Source organism: Castor canadensis, chromosome 1 (genome assembly GCF_047511655.1).
Source record: "Castor canadensis chromosome 1, mCasCan1.hap1v2, whole genome shotgun sequence".
Lineage (NCBI taxonomy): Eukaryota > Metazoa > Chordata > Mammalia > Rodentia > Castoridae > Castor > Castor canadensis.
The window spans coordinates 132,836,592-132,850,405 of NC_133386.1; the positions used below are offsets into that span (position 1 = coordinate 132,836,592).

General features: G+C 53.1%; 1 protein-coding gene across 2 annotated transcripts in view; it reads left to right on the forward strand.

Moving 5' to 3' along the window:
* Positions 1–522: 522 nt before the first annotated feature.
* Arrb1 (arrestin beta 1) overlaps positions 523–13,814 on the forward strand; it is a 76,461-nt gene continuing 63,169 nt past the window's right edge. Inside the window, exon 1 of one of the 2 annotated variants that reach the window (XM_020155492.2) lies at positions 523–665. In XM_020155492.2, the coding sequence (XP_020011081.1) occupies positions 646–665 (20 nt within the window). In that variant the 5' untranslated portion in view covers positions 523–645. Of the gene's footprint in view, positions 666–761; positions 1,303–13,814 lie in introns of those variants that run through there. The other variant, XM_020155486.2, reaches the window with a different exon arrangement.

Here is a 13,814-nt window from a genome sequence, read left to right on the forward strand (position 1 = left end):
CGGGAGGGTGGAGCAAGGGGCGAAGGCCTTGCCAGGCTTCTGGAATCTCTTGCCTGTCCCACGCAGGGGCGCCGCCAGGCCTCGGAGTCGGCGGACTTTCGGCTGCTGCCGTCCACCCGCACACACAAAGGCTGCCCCGGCGTGCGCGGGGGAGCGCGCTCGCACACACGCACAACTGCACAAAGACGTGCACACCTCTCCCTCCAACAAACACACTCTCGGCAGGCTCGCGCGCACACCGTGCACCCGCATACACTCGCGTGCACCCACGCGCACACGCACACACACGGGCACGCACTCGGGTAGATCCCAGAAGCCGACCTCGCGGCCCTGCCGCGTCCGGCCGCCTGTCCTCGGCTGTCTGGGCGGCGCGCGCACACGCAAACACGCACACGGAGACAGACACGCGCGCACACCCGCACGGCTCCACGCCCCTGGCCTCTGCCCGGGTGCTGTGCGGCGAGGCGCGGCGCGGCGCGGCCGGCGGCGGGCGGGCGGGGACCGGGGCGGGGGCGGCGGCGGCCGGGAGAGCGGAGGAGGCGGAGCGGGGAGCTGGGAGCCTGCTGGCCCGCGCTCCTCCTGCCGGCCGGGGATTTTCCAGTCTGGGCGCTGACGCCGCGGACCTCCCTGCGGCCGCCGCGGACCATGGGCGACAAAGGGACACGGTGAGTGCGGGCGGCCGCCCGGGCGCGCGTGGAGCGACCAGGCGAGGGCACGGGTTGGGGGTTCCAGTCAGCGACCTGGCTCTGCGTTTGCGATCACCCCGGGACCTGGTACCCCACTCCCTGCTCAAGGTCTCCTACGTGGTCGCTGGCAGGAATCGTAGGTGGGGGTACAGAGAGGGCAAGGATCAGGCCACTGCATCTGTCTCGCGGCTTCTGGCGCAGACACGCTTACACACTCGCTGACACCCAGCACTGGCCGGCAGACGCAGGGACAGTCTGGGACTGGCTGACACACACACATGCTAGTATGGACACACGGGCACACTCATGCTGGCACATACACTGACAGCCACTGCCACACACTGGTGACATACAGTGGCACGACGTCATTCACGCTCCTGGCACACACTCGTCTGTCAACACGTTCTTGCTGATAGTCCTGTTAGCACACACAGGTTACACTCCAACAGGAACCAACTCTCACACACCCTTATGCTGGCACACACATGTGGGCACGCACACATCCACTGTCACTTGGACTGTGTACATGTGGCTGGCTGGCAGACACATGTTGACACCCTCATCGAGATGACATGATGCCGGCACGTCTCACCAACACCGTTGAAGACAACAACAGGTCAGCGCTAAACAACACCCTCCCCCCACTCCTGCAAGCATATATCAGACTAATGGCCCACAGGGACTTGTAGCCCTCCACAGCACGAGCTGCCAGGCTAGGGACTGCAGACACATTTCCTGCTGTCCCCCACGTCAGAAGTAGGGACACACATCACACAGAGTAGAGGGCCTCCTTGGAAGATGGAAAAGCAAGACCCATCCACTCTGCCTCCTTCCCCCTGGCCTCCTGAGGCCTGGAGGGGCTGGCCCAGAATGGTTTCCAGCTGAGGAAGGGGAAGAGACTCCCATCTTCTAGAGCCTGCAGTGAAAGTCTCAGAAAGGGAGAGACTAGGACTCTGCAATGGGAAACTGGGACAAAGGGGGAGGGACGGGGGTAGGGCAGCCCTTGGGGACAGCCCTTCTGACCAGACAAGCCTGGCCAAGCCTTCAGCTTGGCTGGCTTCCTATTACCTTGGTCCTCCCTGCCCTGTAAGACCTGTGGCCTCTCCTCTGGACACCCCTGCACCTGCTCTTTTCCACCGTGTTCTTTCTCTACCCTCTCTTATCTTTGTGTCCCTCTTCTCCCCCTCCCTTCCCTTGCTCTGCCTCCCCCTCCTTTCTTCCAACATTTATTTATTGAGTTCCTGCTGGGTACTAGGTATAGTGCAAGTGATCAGAGACGTCCATGAAGGAGTTAACAGATCAGAGAGAAACTACCCTTGTGGTCATCATGTTTTGGGACCCCTGACAAATTTCTCACCCACTGCCAACCAAGACTCTCAATGGCAGGAGAAAGGGCATCCAGGTATTATGCCCATTTCCCAGGAGAAGAAACTGAGGCACCCAAGTAATTTAGATTCTTACTGGCTTCCCAGCGATCTGCCTGACCGGCTCCTCCAGGAGTTAATTTTTCTCTTCCTGTTTTTCTGAAGAGGAACCAGAGGGTTAGTGAGGTCACCTGACTTGCTTAAGGTCAAGAGGGGTCAGAGGCAATGGCAGAGGCTCTCTATGGCTCACCCTTGGGCACTACCAGGCCCTGCATGAGGCCAGGAGGCATGCCCTGCTCTGTGTTGGAGGCCCATCCTGGGGATACTGTAGATCATGGGGTGTCTGCATTCACCTTGATGGTGAGTCCCCATTGCAGCTGGCTGGCCAGCACTGTGACCCAGGTATCTGTCCTTGGCAGGAGAGTATGTGACATCCTCCTCCACCCTTTGGGTCCCCTACAAAGCCAAGACCCTCCTGACTGAGGTCAGGCTTCTCTCCTTGCAGAGCATACCAGGGAGTCAGCAGCCATTGTCTTCTCCTTTGTTCTCCTGTGCTGCTGGTGAGCAGGGTGACTCAGCCCCCTTGGGCCTCTCTGTGACTTGGGGAGAAGTGTCATCACTTTCCTACTGGCATGGTTGTCAGCAGGATGATACCAGGTTGATGGCTCTGTCTCTGAGACCATGGCTTTTTCCTCCATTCCCCCTGCTCTGCCTCTAACTCATGGGTGGACCTTGGGGACACTGGACAATTAACTGCCTTTGCCTTTCTGACCTTAGCTTTCCCATCTGTAAATTGGAGCTATCAATATTTAGATTTTTCATGGCTCTCTCTGTGTTTACTACAGTCACTGGGCATGGGAGGAGATGCTGCCTAAGGCCTGGAGACAAGGTCTGGCTAAACTCTATACTGTGGTGGTCCTGCCTGCCCCCTTAGATGCCCCTGCAGCCCCAAGAGGTCTTTCTCTCCCTTTCCAGACAGGTTCCTGCATAATTTGGAGGAGAAAGGCAAAATTACTGATAGGCTCTACCTATCTTGTTCCACAAACCATCAGATTCTGCTTTATGATTGGAAGGGGACACTGCAAATATCCAATGCACCCAGGATCAGGAATGATAACTTCTATCCCCCCATCTGGAATTGAGAATGACAATGAAAATTAGTCAGAAATTGTCACTCTAGGAACTCCCAGAGTCAAAGGTGAAAAAGGGGATGAGACCAACACTTGGAGAGGACTGGTTACAGGCTAGGAGTATGGAGTTGCTGCTGTGACATGAGGCTCTGGGAGCGGTTGAACATTCATTTAGCCGGTGTTGACTGAGTGCCTTCTGAGGGTCCTAGGACTGGGGGCCCAGGGTTAAATGGGTCCACTCTGTCCCCAGATGATTTAGAGCAGAGCAAGTGACTGTAATGCAGGTGACATGTGCTGTGGGAGGCCTAAGAGGAGTTCCTACCCCATTCCTGGGCAGGGGCCCAGCAGGAAGCTGTCCTGGGAAAAAGGTGGCATTGGAGCTACAGACCTTTCATCTGGAAGGATGAGGAGATAGAAGGTAGGACTGGGGACATCATGCCTGGCCAGAATGCAGAATGTACAAAGGCTTGGTGATGTGAAGCAACATATGTAGCCTGGGAGTGAGTGGGAGGTGACAGGTGATCCTTAGGCCAGTCAGCCCCACCCTAGGAATGTCAGGCTAAGGGAGCAGGATTTTTCTCCCAAAGCTGATGTGGTTCAGAGGAGCTCCTGAGTCAGTGAAGGGGCAGGGGCAGGTTCTTCCTTTTAGAGAGGTACCTCTTGGCAGTGCCCCTGAAAGTGGATGGGAGAAGCAGGCCTAGGGGCCTAGAGGCTGAGGAGAAGCCTGAGAACCAAGACTGTGAGGTGAGAACTAAGGTTGCAGACAGGATGGACCTGTGAATATGCATATGAATAAGGAGGTGGAGTCATCAGCCCTGCTGGTTGATTGGACCTTGCTGAGGGTCTTGTGTGTGTTAGAATTACTTACATAATCTCACTATATTCTACTATATTCTCTCCATAATGTAGGAAGGTAGGGATTGTTGTTCCCATTTTATAGATGAGGTAATAGACTGGGAGAGATGTAGTAATTTGTCCACAACGTTCAGCCAGCAACTATCTGAACTGAGGGTCATCTGTCCACAAAATCCTCTCTGCTACTCTGTACTTCTACCAGGTAGCCCCGACTCAAGTTGTGCGTCCCTTCTGGACCTTGCTGTTCTCACCAACTCTGTAGGCAACATGAAGGATCAGATTTAGACAACAGGAGGGCAATGGGATGGAATAGAATTTGCTTTCCTGCAAATGTTATGAACTCTTTTCTGGGGGAGGAGGTTGACTGTGATGGAGACGTGTAACCACCAGCTTTTTGGGAATCTTGGCTGTCATTCTTTTGGTGGTTAAGCCCTGTGTGACCCATCTTGGCTGGAACATGGGGAAATCCTGTGGCTTTGGCCAGGACTGATCCTGGGGCTGCTGGGTGCGGTAGCAGTGAACCTGGCCCACTGTCCTTGATTCCAGGCTGGTCTCTGGGCTTTAGACTCCTCCAGTGGCTGTCTTCCTTCCAACTCTGGGCCTCCTTGCCTGAGGTTGAATCTTTCCATTGGAATGGGGTCAGAAGTCCTGAGTCATGGGCTTGCCTCCTCCAGGGCAATAGAAGAACAACATACTGGGATTCTGATCACCCAAGTGGCCTCTTGGCCTCTACAAGCCATCCTCCAATGCTGCCAGCGTGACCCTGCTGACCATCTGGTTAAGGTCTGAGGGTGGGGCAGCAGTGTATGTGTAGGGGGCGGGGAGCCATGGCAGTTAGTTGTGGAATGTGATTGAGGAAGAGGTAGGGAGGCTCTGGACCTCCGGGTAGGGATGGAGGGGTGAGGCAGCAGAGTTGAAAGTCCTCATGTACAGATGCTAGTAGTTGCCTTGGGGTGTGTGGAAGATGCCTTGTAGGGAGATGTGGAGAATCTGAAGAGAGGCTGGCCAGGGTTATTGGGGATTGGACAGCACTGGTGCCTGGGATGGAGGTAAGAGACAGGAATCTGAGGCTAGCTGGATCCTGGAGCCACAGAGGCAGGGCAGGACCCACAAGACCCCTGCATTTAGCCAGAAGGCAGTGGTTGTTGACCTGGTGGTTTGGTGGGGGTAGTGAAGGCATAGCTGGTCTACAGGTGGCAGAGGACTATGCCTATAGTCCTGGGAGGTTATCCCATCCTTCCTTCCTCTGCCTGTATCCAGAGGCAGAAGACTACTGCCCTGCACTGCCTTTCATGCCCAGGCAGAGGGGTGGAGTGTGAGCTGGGCCCAGGAGGAGGTGTGCACTGTGCTGGCTTCTCTGACTCTGGCTGAGGCACTTGAAAGGGCCTCCTGGAGCAGGTGACCCTGAACTGGATGCTGGATCATGAGGAAGGCCTAGGTAGGAGGAGGGTGTTCTAGACAGAAGAAAGAGCACACACCAAGGTGCAGACACAGGCTCAAGTACAGGAGTGGGAGGGGTGAGGCTGTAGGATGGTGGTGGTGGGATGGGCAACATTGGCCTGCAGACCCTGGATGCAGGATTGAGTGGGTGTCTTGGTGTTTCTTATTCATTCACACCTCAGAGGGTCTTCACTCCCCAGTTAGTGAGCTCTTTTTTGTTTGGACCATTTCTGTTTTCTGTGTGTCGGCACACCATCCACCTCTAAGTCTGGTTCATGGGGAGTCTGGAAGAGCTTTGCTGAATTGGACTGAACTCTTTCCTGCCCTCTTGCCTCTGCTGTTAGCCCAGGGACCTCCTGGGCTGAAGTTATGTTTTTCCCATCAAGGAATTCTCATCATGGAAGTGCTGCTTCTCATGTTAGACTCATGACTCTCCTTCCATCAGATTGGGAGGTCCTAAGGGAAGAGGACCCACCACCCTATCAGAATGGGCACCCCCGGGAGGCCTGTGTCTGCCTCATCAGACTACAGGCTTCTGAAAGGAGGATATCTCCCCCTCAGACTAGGGGCTCCAGGGATTGGTCTTGTCTTCTGTATGAGTGCTGAGATAGGACAGGTGTCCTCTAGGTGGATACCAGCACCCCCCACATGTGCAGGATGGGTGCGTATGTCCCAAGGGTGGCTTGAGTCCTAGCAAAGGAGTGGAGAATGGGGGTGGGAATGGCAGGATAGGGTGGCTTCTTTGAAAAGGGAACAAAGGACTCCGTTGTCCCAAGCCCCTCTCTCCCTCCTTCCCCTAGGGCCCTGGCTGGGTCATCTCTCAGGAGACGCCTCCTCCTTCCTGGAACAGGTCCCATCTTTAGTCCTGCTGACCTGATGCCAGATGGAGGCCCCTGGGGAGGCAGGCCCAGGAGACTGAACCGAGCAGGTCCTTGACGCTCTGTATGACTGAGATCACCATAGCAACTAAGCACCTTTCCTTCTGCCTAGTTGAGACCACCAACAGATCCGACAGGGATCTGACTGTTGACTCTAAAGAGCCTCCAGCAAGACTGGTGCTGTGGTCCATGTCAGGCCAGCAGGAGGCAGGACTTGACCAGTATCCCAGCTGTTCAGTGCTATATTGGGCTTAGATGAGGCAGAAGGTCCATTTTCTGCTGGCTGTGGGCATATGGACCCACACCAGCCCCCCTGATCCTTTAGCAGTTTCAGGCTTTTCCCCCAGCTTTGCCATCAATGGACATGGTCGAGTTTGGCAAAGGGCCAGGGGAGAGGGTGGAGGTAGACTGCTGGTGCCATCTCAGGAGGGTCCCAGCCTTTGGTCTGCTGCTTACTCTTTGCTCTGTGACCTTGGGCAGGCAGTTCACCCACTCAGGACCCTAGTGTCCCTATGGCAGCCAGCATGTCTGAGGCCCTTCTCCTGTGTTCTGCCAGTGGATTGGGAGTTGGCCTTTCTTTTGGGGACCAAAAATGGGAGATTGGGCTGCTCAAACCTCTGTTACAGATCAGTAGGACTGAAACTGCCAGGCAGCCTGGCCCTGGGTGGGGTTTGTACTGGGCGCTTAGGGCCAGGAAGGAGTCACATCCTGCTTGAAAGATTGTGCTGTTTTCCAGGGTGTCAAATCCTCCTTCAGTGAACACTTTCACTTCTCTGGTCTCATCTCCTGCCTGTGCTGGAGACATCACATCCTCTGTAGTTACTGGCAGGTCCTGGAAGGTTTTTCAACCTTGTCTTCCCTGTCAGGGATCACTCCCTCCAGGAAGCTTTCTGGGAGTCTCCAGGTTGCTCTGGGCCCAATGCCCACCCTGTGATCTGATTAGCATATATTAGAAGCTACTTATCATGTAGGTTGGGCTCTGGGAAGAGCCAGATTTCCTGATTTCAAATCCCAGCTCTGACACTCATCAGCTGGTAACTTCAGCTGATTATTTAACCCTTTTCTCTGCTGTAGCTCCCTCATCTGTAAAGCATGGTAAGAGGTTGTCTTGAGGATCCAATGAGTTAATTCATAGCCCTGGCACAAGGTCAAAGCTATTTGTTAGCTCTTGGGTGCTCTCCCTTGGTCTGCTTTTCTCAATGGCTGAGCTACATAAGGAGGGACCCTGGCTGAGTCATTTTCGTGGCCCCCCGAGGCTCAGCACTGTCCTGTATTATGGTTGGCCCTTACTACCCAGTGGGTGACTTCATCCCATACAACACCTTTCCCATCCATCAAGACCTGGATCCCATGTGTTGCCTCCTCCAGGAAGCCCTCACTGATCTCCAAGTGCTTTGTGATCTTCTTGCCATCTTCTCTCTTGCACACACTCACCCGTCCTTCCCTGTGTGGTTATAATACACACTTGCAACATCATTGTATGAGGTTGAGAACTCTTCAAAGGCACCTGGCCCAGGTCTGCTTGTCCCTAGCACCTGAACAGGCCTGATGTAGCACTGGGCTATGAAGGAAGCTGAATATAGGCATGTCACTGGGAGACGATGTATCTGAGGGGTGGGCCTGTGGTTGATAATGATGATGGAACATCATTGCTAATTTCAAAATATCTCAGAGTAGCCCAGAGCCACAGGAATTAGATGAGTCTTGTTACCCAAAGGGCAGAGGTTACTGTATGACTGACTTTCCCTTGCTAGGAGGACATATTTTCTGACAACCAGAGCTTCCTGGCAGGAGATTAGTAGATTTGTGCTTCATTTTAGCCTCTGGGCCTTTGCTGCTGCTGCTCCATCTGGAATGTCAGCCCACCTTCTCTCTCTCTTCTTGTCCAGATCGTACTTCCTAAATAAGTGTCCAGTATGGCACCATTCTCTCCTGGCCCCCAAAGGGTGGGCTCTGTCCATCATCCTCCCATCCTCAGACATTCTCTAAGCCTTTCCCTGCTCTGGGCAGTGGCATGGGAGAGCAGGGAGTCCCCTCTTTAGGATAGACATCTGGGTCTGGCTGCAGTATATGAAGTGTGGTTTGACCTGGCCTGAGGAAGGGGCCATGGCTTCCGATGGCCAGCTGGTGATCAAGGAGCTCTTTATGCATCTGGAGAGCCCTCCCTCAGCCAGCAGTACCCAGAAGTCCCCATCGGCTGCCCACTGGGCAAGTGCTCAGAACCCGCCTCATTACTGGGGACAGAATTCTCGGCACTGGATCCAGCAAGCTAATTAAACCACCCAAGAATTGCTGCTTGGCCTAGAATCGTGGGGGAAAGGAGTGAGGAGGTTGGGAGAAGTGAGATGGGGAGGCTCAGAGCTGGGCCTGCTGGGCAGGGCTAGGAATGGGAAGCGGGAAGTGGGATGAGAGGCTGGGGAACAGGGAGACAGGCCATCTGGGGAGAGCACCCAAATGAGACGGGAGCCAGGGATCACACTGTGACGCTAAGGGCAAACTTCTTCCCTTCTCTGGACCTAAGTTTCGCCATGTGACAGACAGGAAGTGGAAGAAGTGTGCTTTGAACAGGAAGGTTTTTTTTTTTTTTTTTTTTTTGTGGTACTGGGGTTTGAACTCATGGCCAACACCTTGAGCCACTCCATCAGCCCCCTTTTTTTTTTTTGTGAAGGGTTTTTTTTTTGAGATAGGATCTCGTGAACTATTTCCCTAGGCTGGCTTCAAACCATGATCCTCCTGATCTCTACCTCCTGAGTAGCTAGGATTACAGGCGTGAGCCATGGCGCCCAGTTTGGAAGGTCTTTGGGATCTCTCCTTCTCATTCTATGGGTTCTGTAGCCAAGAGGAGAGAGAGCATGAGCACCAGTGCTGTTCTGACCAGGACGGCCTGGCCTCTAGCAGCCCCATTTCCTGGGAGTGGCAGATGGTGTACCTTGCTGTAGTGCAGGTCTGATGCAGCCTTGGTCCTCAGGCTCTGGTCCTGGCCTTATCTGCCCAGTCCTCAGGACTGTCCTATGGCTCCCAAATTAGTGTTCTCAAGGAGGAACTACTTAAAGCTTGGGACTCCCTCCCCAGGGTTAACGATGTCTTTTCCATCTCTGTAGGAATTTCCCAAGTAGCATCCCTAGTGTATGCAGGGAGGGACTCCCTAGAGTAGACAGCCTCAAGGTTTGCCATGTGGATTTTACAATCAGACATACTCGGCTTTACTGTCCAGCTCTGTTGCTCAGTAGCTCCATGGCTTTGACCAATGGGCTTAGAGTCTCTGGGTCTTGGTTTTCTCATTTGGTAAATGGGTTGCAATGGTACTATCTACCGCATAGGATTGCTGTGTGCTGAGGGATAAAGGGCTTGATTGCAAAAAAAAAAAAAAAAAAAAAAAGTCATTGTTATCCAAGCCCCAGTGGATCTCAGCTTCTGTCTTCCCATCCCTTCCCCCATCCATCCCTTTTTCTCCAGCTCTCTCCTCCCCAGCCTGCTCAGGACTGGTCACACAGCTGGGTGGTGGGAGAGGTGCTGCCCAGGGCAGAAGTGAAGCTCAGAGATGGCAGGAAGGGGAAGTGAGATTACCCAGGGCCAAGAGCAGTGTCGTGCTGCCCTCAGCAGAGGGCAGATTCTCTAGGAGGAAGTGAGAAGAGACTGGGGAGTTGGAAGCTGGGGGCTGTTGCAAAGGGTGGGCCCTTGGCATCCCAGCCCCATGCCTCTTTCTCTTAGCCCTTCCTTGCCTGGGGTTCAGAGCCCAGAGCCTGATTTTCTGCCAGGGAAGTCAGCTGGCCACTGTTTCACACACTCAGAAAACAACAGCTCTTCCTGGTTCCCAGTGCCTAGCAAGAGGTGCCCTGCACAGAGGGAATGAGGCTGCCTGCCCCTATGCCAGTCTTTCCTCCCCACTGAGCTAGGGCAAGCACTGGGCTGTGACTTGCCCCCAGCTGGGCCTCTGACTCCAAGGAAGCCAGTTACATAAGTCAGCATGACTCCCTGCTCTCTTCCTCCTTTCCTCCCAAAGAAGGGCCTGGGGGACGAAGGGGGCAGGAGGAGAAGTCCTTTTGCTCAAAGCTTCTGGGCCCAGCCAGGGGGTAAGGGGGTGAGGTAGGTGTGGTCCCTCTGCAGGGTGCGGGTGCTGCCCACAACAGTTTCTGGGGAGCTGTGTGTGCTGCCTCCATGTAGGCCACTGGGGTTGGCTCTCTGAGCACTGCCTCCTCCCCGACCCCTGGGAGTTGGGCTGCAAAGGGGAGAAGCTTCATTAGAGGAAACAGGCCGCAGTCCTGAGATAATTTGCCTCCAAACTGCCCCCAGAGGAGAGCTGGCCTCTGTGTAGCCAGAACAAATAGCCAGCATTTTTCAGCTTGCTTCATTCGATTCCACAAACATTTCTCCAGCGCTGGCTGCATACCAGGTCCAGACCTCCACTGCAGGCATGTCCCTACAGTGGCCAACTGAAAGAGTACCTCTGCCTGTGTCCCACCTACGACTGGACCCTTTTCCTGAGGCTGGACTGGTGGTCTTCCTGGGACCGTCATGTATGGAATTGTGCCTCCTGGGGCCTCTGGGCTAGGAGTTTTCAGGGTTGGTTTATACTCTATTAAAATTTTTTTTTCTAGCTGGGCACTGGTGGCTCACACCTGTAATCCTAGCTACTCAGGAGGCAGAAATCAGGAGGATTGCAGTTCAAAGAAAATCCAGGCAAATAGTTTGCAAGACGCTATCTTGAAAAAACCCTTCATAAAAGAGTTGAAGTGAAGTGGCTTCAAGGTGCAGGCCCTGAGTTCAAGTCCCAGTACCACAAAAAAAAAATTTCCCTGAGTATCTGTCATATCCCAGATCCTGTGCTGGACATCTGAGAAATGAAGAGGGTTCTCTATGCTTTGGAGGAGAGGAATAGATGGTCACAACATACTGTCGGGAGGAAGTAAGGAGGATGGATTTACATTGAGGACAGAACCACCCAGAGTTAAGGTTCAGAGGCAGCTCCTACAAGAAGGCAGGCTTGTCTTGGCAGTACCTGTGATGCAGGCCTTCACTGGGACTGCCTTCCTTTGTCAGCCTCAACCCTGTGTGTACTAGGCACATGGTCTAGCACTGGCTTCATTGCTGTCAGTAAGGAGTGTCTTGTGTACACCGACTGCTTCAGGATAAAAAAAAAAAAAACAAAAAAAACCCAACCCCCCCCCAGGGTGAAAAGTGAAAGTTCTGCCCTGTGGCATCACAGTGAGTGTTTTGGTGTTTTGGTGGGAGAGGAGATGAAGCAGGCATTATGAGGATGCTCAGCAAACTCACCATTGGAAGCCAGGTCTGCCCAGAGTCTACCCTGTGGAAGGCAGGGTATGCAAAGCCCCCTTGAGTCCAGAAGACACTGCAGGGGCCATGGCAGTTCCCAGTGGAGCCCATGGGAAGAGTCTGGAGACACAGTTCTTGTCAAGGGATGTGCACTGGCAGCCAGGAAAGGGCATGTGGGCTGGTCTCTACAGCGGGGAGGGCTGTCTGTAGGGATGTGGAGGCCATGCGGTAGGGGAGTAGGCTGGAGTTCTTTTTTTCTCTGTTGGGACTGGAGTTTGAACTCAGGGCTTCATGCATGCAAAGCAGACGCTCTACTACCTGAAACACTCTTCCAGCCATGGGCCTCCTACTACCCATAAGTGCAGGTTGTGGAGTCTTTTTCAGCTTCTGGGGAGAATGTTCCTGCCTTATAGTATCTGTGCGCATGAAAGTGCCCAGCACGTTAGCAGAGGTCATGAGGTGGCTGATTTTGTCATGGGTCTGTGTAGCCCCATGGCAATGGGAAAACCTGGGGACATTAACAAACTCAGTAAGGAGAGGGTTTTGTTTTTTGTTTTGTAACGTATTTTTAATACTCTAAAGATTACAAATCTTATAATGACACATTATAACCTAGCTCTTCCTCACCTGTGGACTTGCTGCCTTAGATGTATTTGAACCGAGCCAGCCATTTGGATGTTCCTCATGTTGCAGAGTAAGCTTTGTAGTTGGAAGAACTCTCAGAGAACCATGATGGGGCCCCAGACTGAGCCCTGGCCAGGCCACAGACAGACCTGGCTTCCAGCCTCACCTTCCAAGTGAGAGCAGCGCTCGAACAGGGGACACACCTAGCTTCACACACCCAGAAAAGAATCCTGTTCCCTCCCTTGGGCAGCTCAAGCTCAGGCATCCAGACCAAAGGTGGATGGATACAAGTCTTCATTCTGCTGCTGCTGGCTCAGTTCAAGCCCCACTTTTGCTACAGCAACTGCTTTGCAAATTTGAAGCCCTGAGTTCAACCCCCTCCAAAAAAGTAAAATTAAGACCCACTCTGGCTTGGGTTATTATTGTAGGTTTTGGGTTCCTGTCCCTTTGCTCAGGCCATGAGCAAAATTCATTTTCTGAAATGCACACCTCACTATGTCCTTTCCAGCTTAAAAAAGTTGTCAGCTGCCTCTCATCTCCTATAGGACAGTCTGCATCTTTTTCTTTTTATGTATTTGTTTGGCAGTACTGGGCTTTAAAATCAGGGGCAGGGGCTCAATCACTTGAGCCATGTCCCCAGCCCTTTTTTTCCTTTAGTTATTTTTCATATGGGGTCTTGGCATTTGTCCTCCTAGGGTCAACCCCAGACTTCAATCCTTTTTTATTTATTTATTTTTTTGGTACTGAAGTTTGAATTCAGGGCCTACACCTTGAGCCACTCCACCAGCCCCCCTTTTATTGTGAAGAGTTTTTTTTGAGATAGGGTCTCGCGAACTATTTGCCTGGGCTTTCTTCGAACTGCAATCCTCCTGATCTCTGCCAACCACGTAGCTTTAATTACAGGTGTAATTAACACCAAGCTTATTTGTTGAGAAGAGTCTGGCCAACTTTTTGTCTGAATTGGTCTTGAATTTTGATCCTCTTGATCTCCACCTCCCAAGTAGCTGGGATTACAGGCATGAGCCACCTCTTAGGTGGCACTAAATGTCCTTCAGCACCTGTCCTTAACTTTCTTCCCAGCTCTCTCCACCACTCTGGCTAATCCTCAGCAGACATTATACTTCCCACGCTTCTGTGCCTTTGTTCAAGTTGGTCTTTTTGCCCTTCCTTCTCTGATTGGTGAATTTATATTTTAAGGTTGAATTTAAAGACACCTCAATTGAACAATTGCCTTGGGCACCTGCTCTGGGCCTGGAGCTTCCTCTGGGCTCTGGGCTCCCTCCCAGGCAGAACAAATGACCCTCCTCCATGCTCCCATGACACCATGAGGCCCCTTTGGTGGCACTTTGGAGTTGGGTGCTAGGCTCCTGAGAGGAGCACCTTGGGGCAGGAGTTGGGTGAGAGAGTGAGTCAGGGAAGTCCGTGGAGGAAGTGAGCCCTGAGTTGCTGACATGAAGAAGAAGTCCTCTCTCCCTCTTCTAGCTTCCTTCCTGGTCGCCGTGCTAAAAGAAAACAGATGGATCTGACTTTAAAAAGGGAAATATATAGGTTTTGAATTGGGGG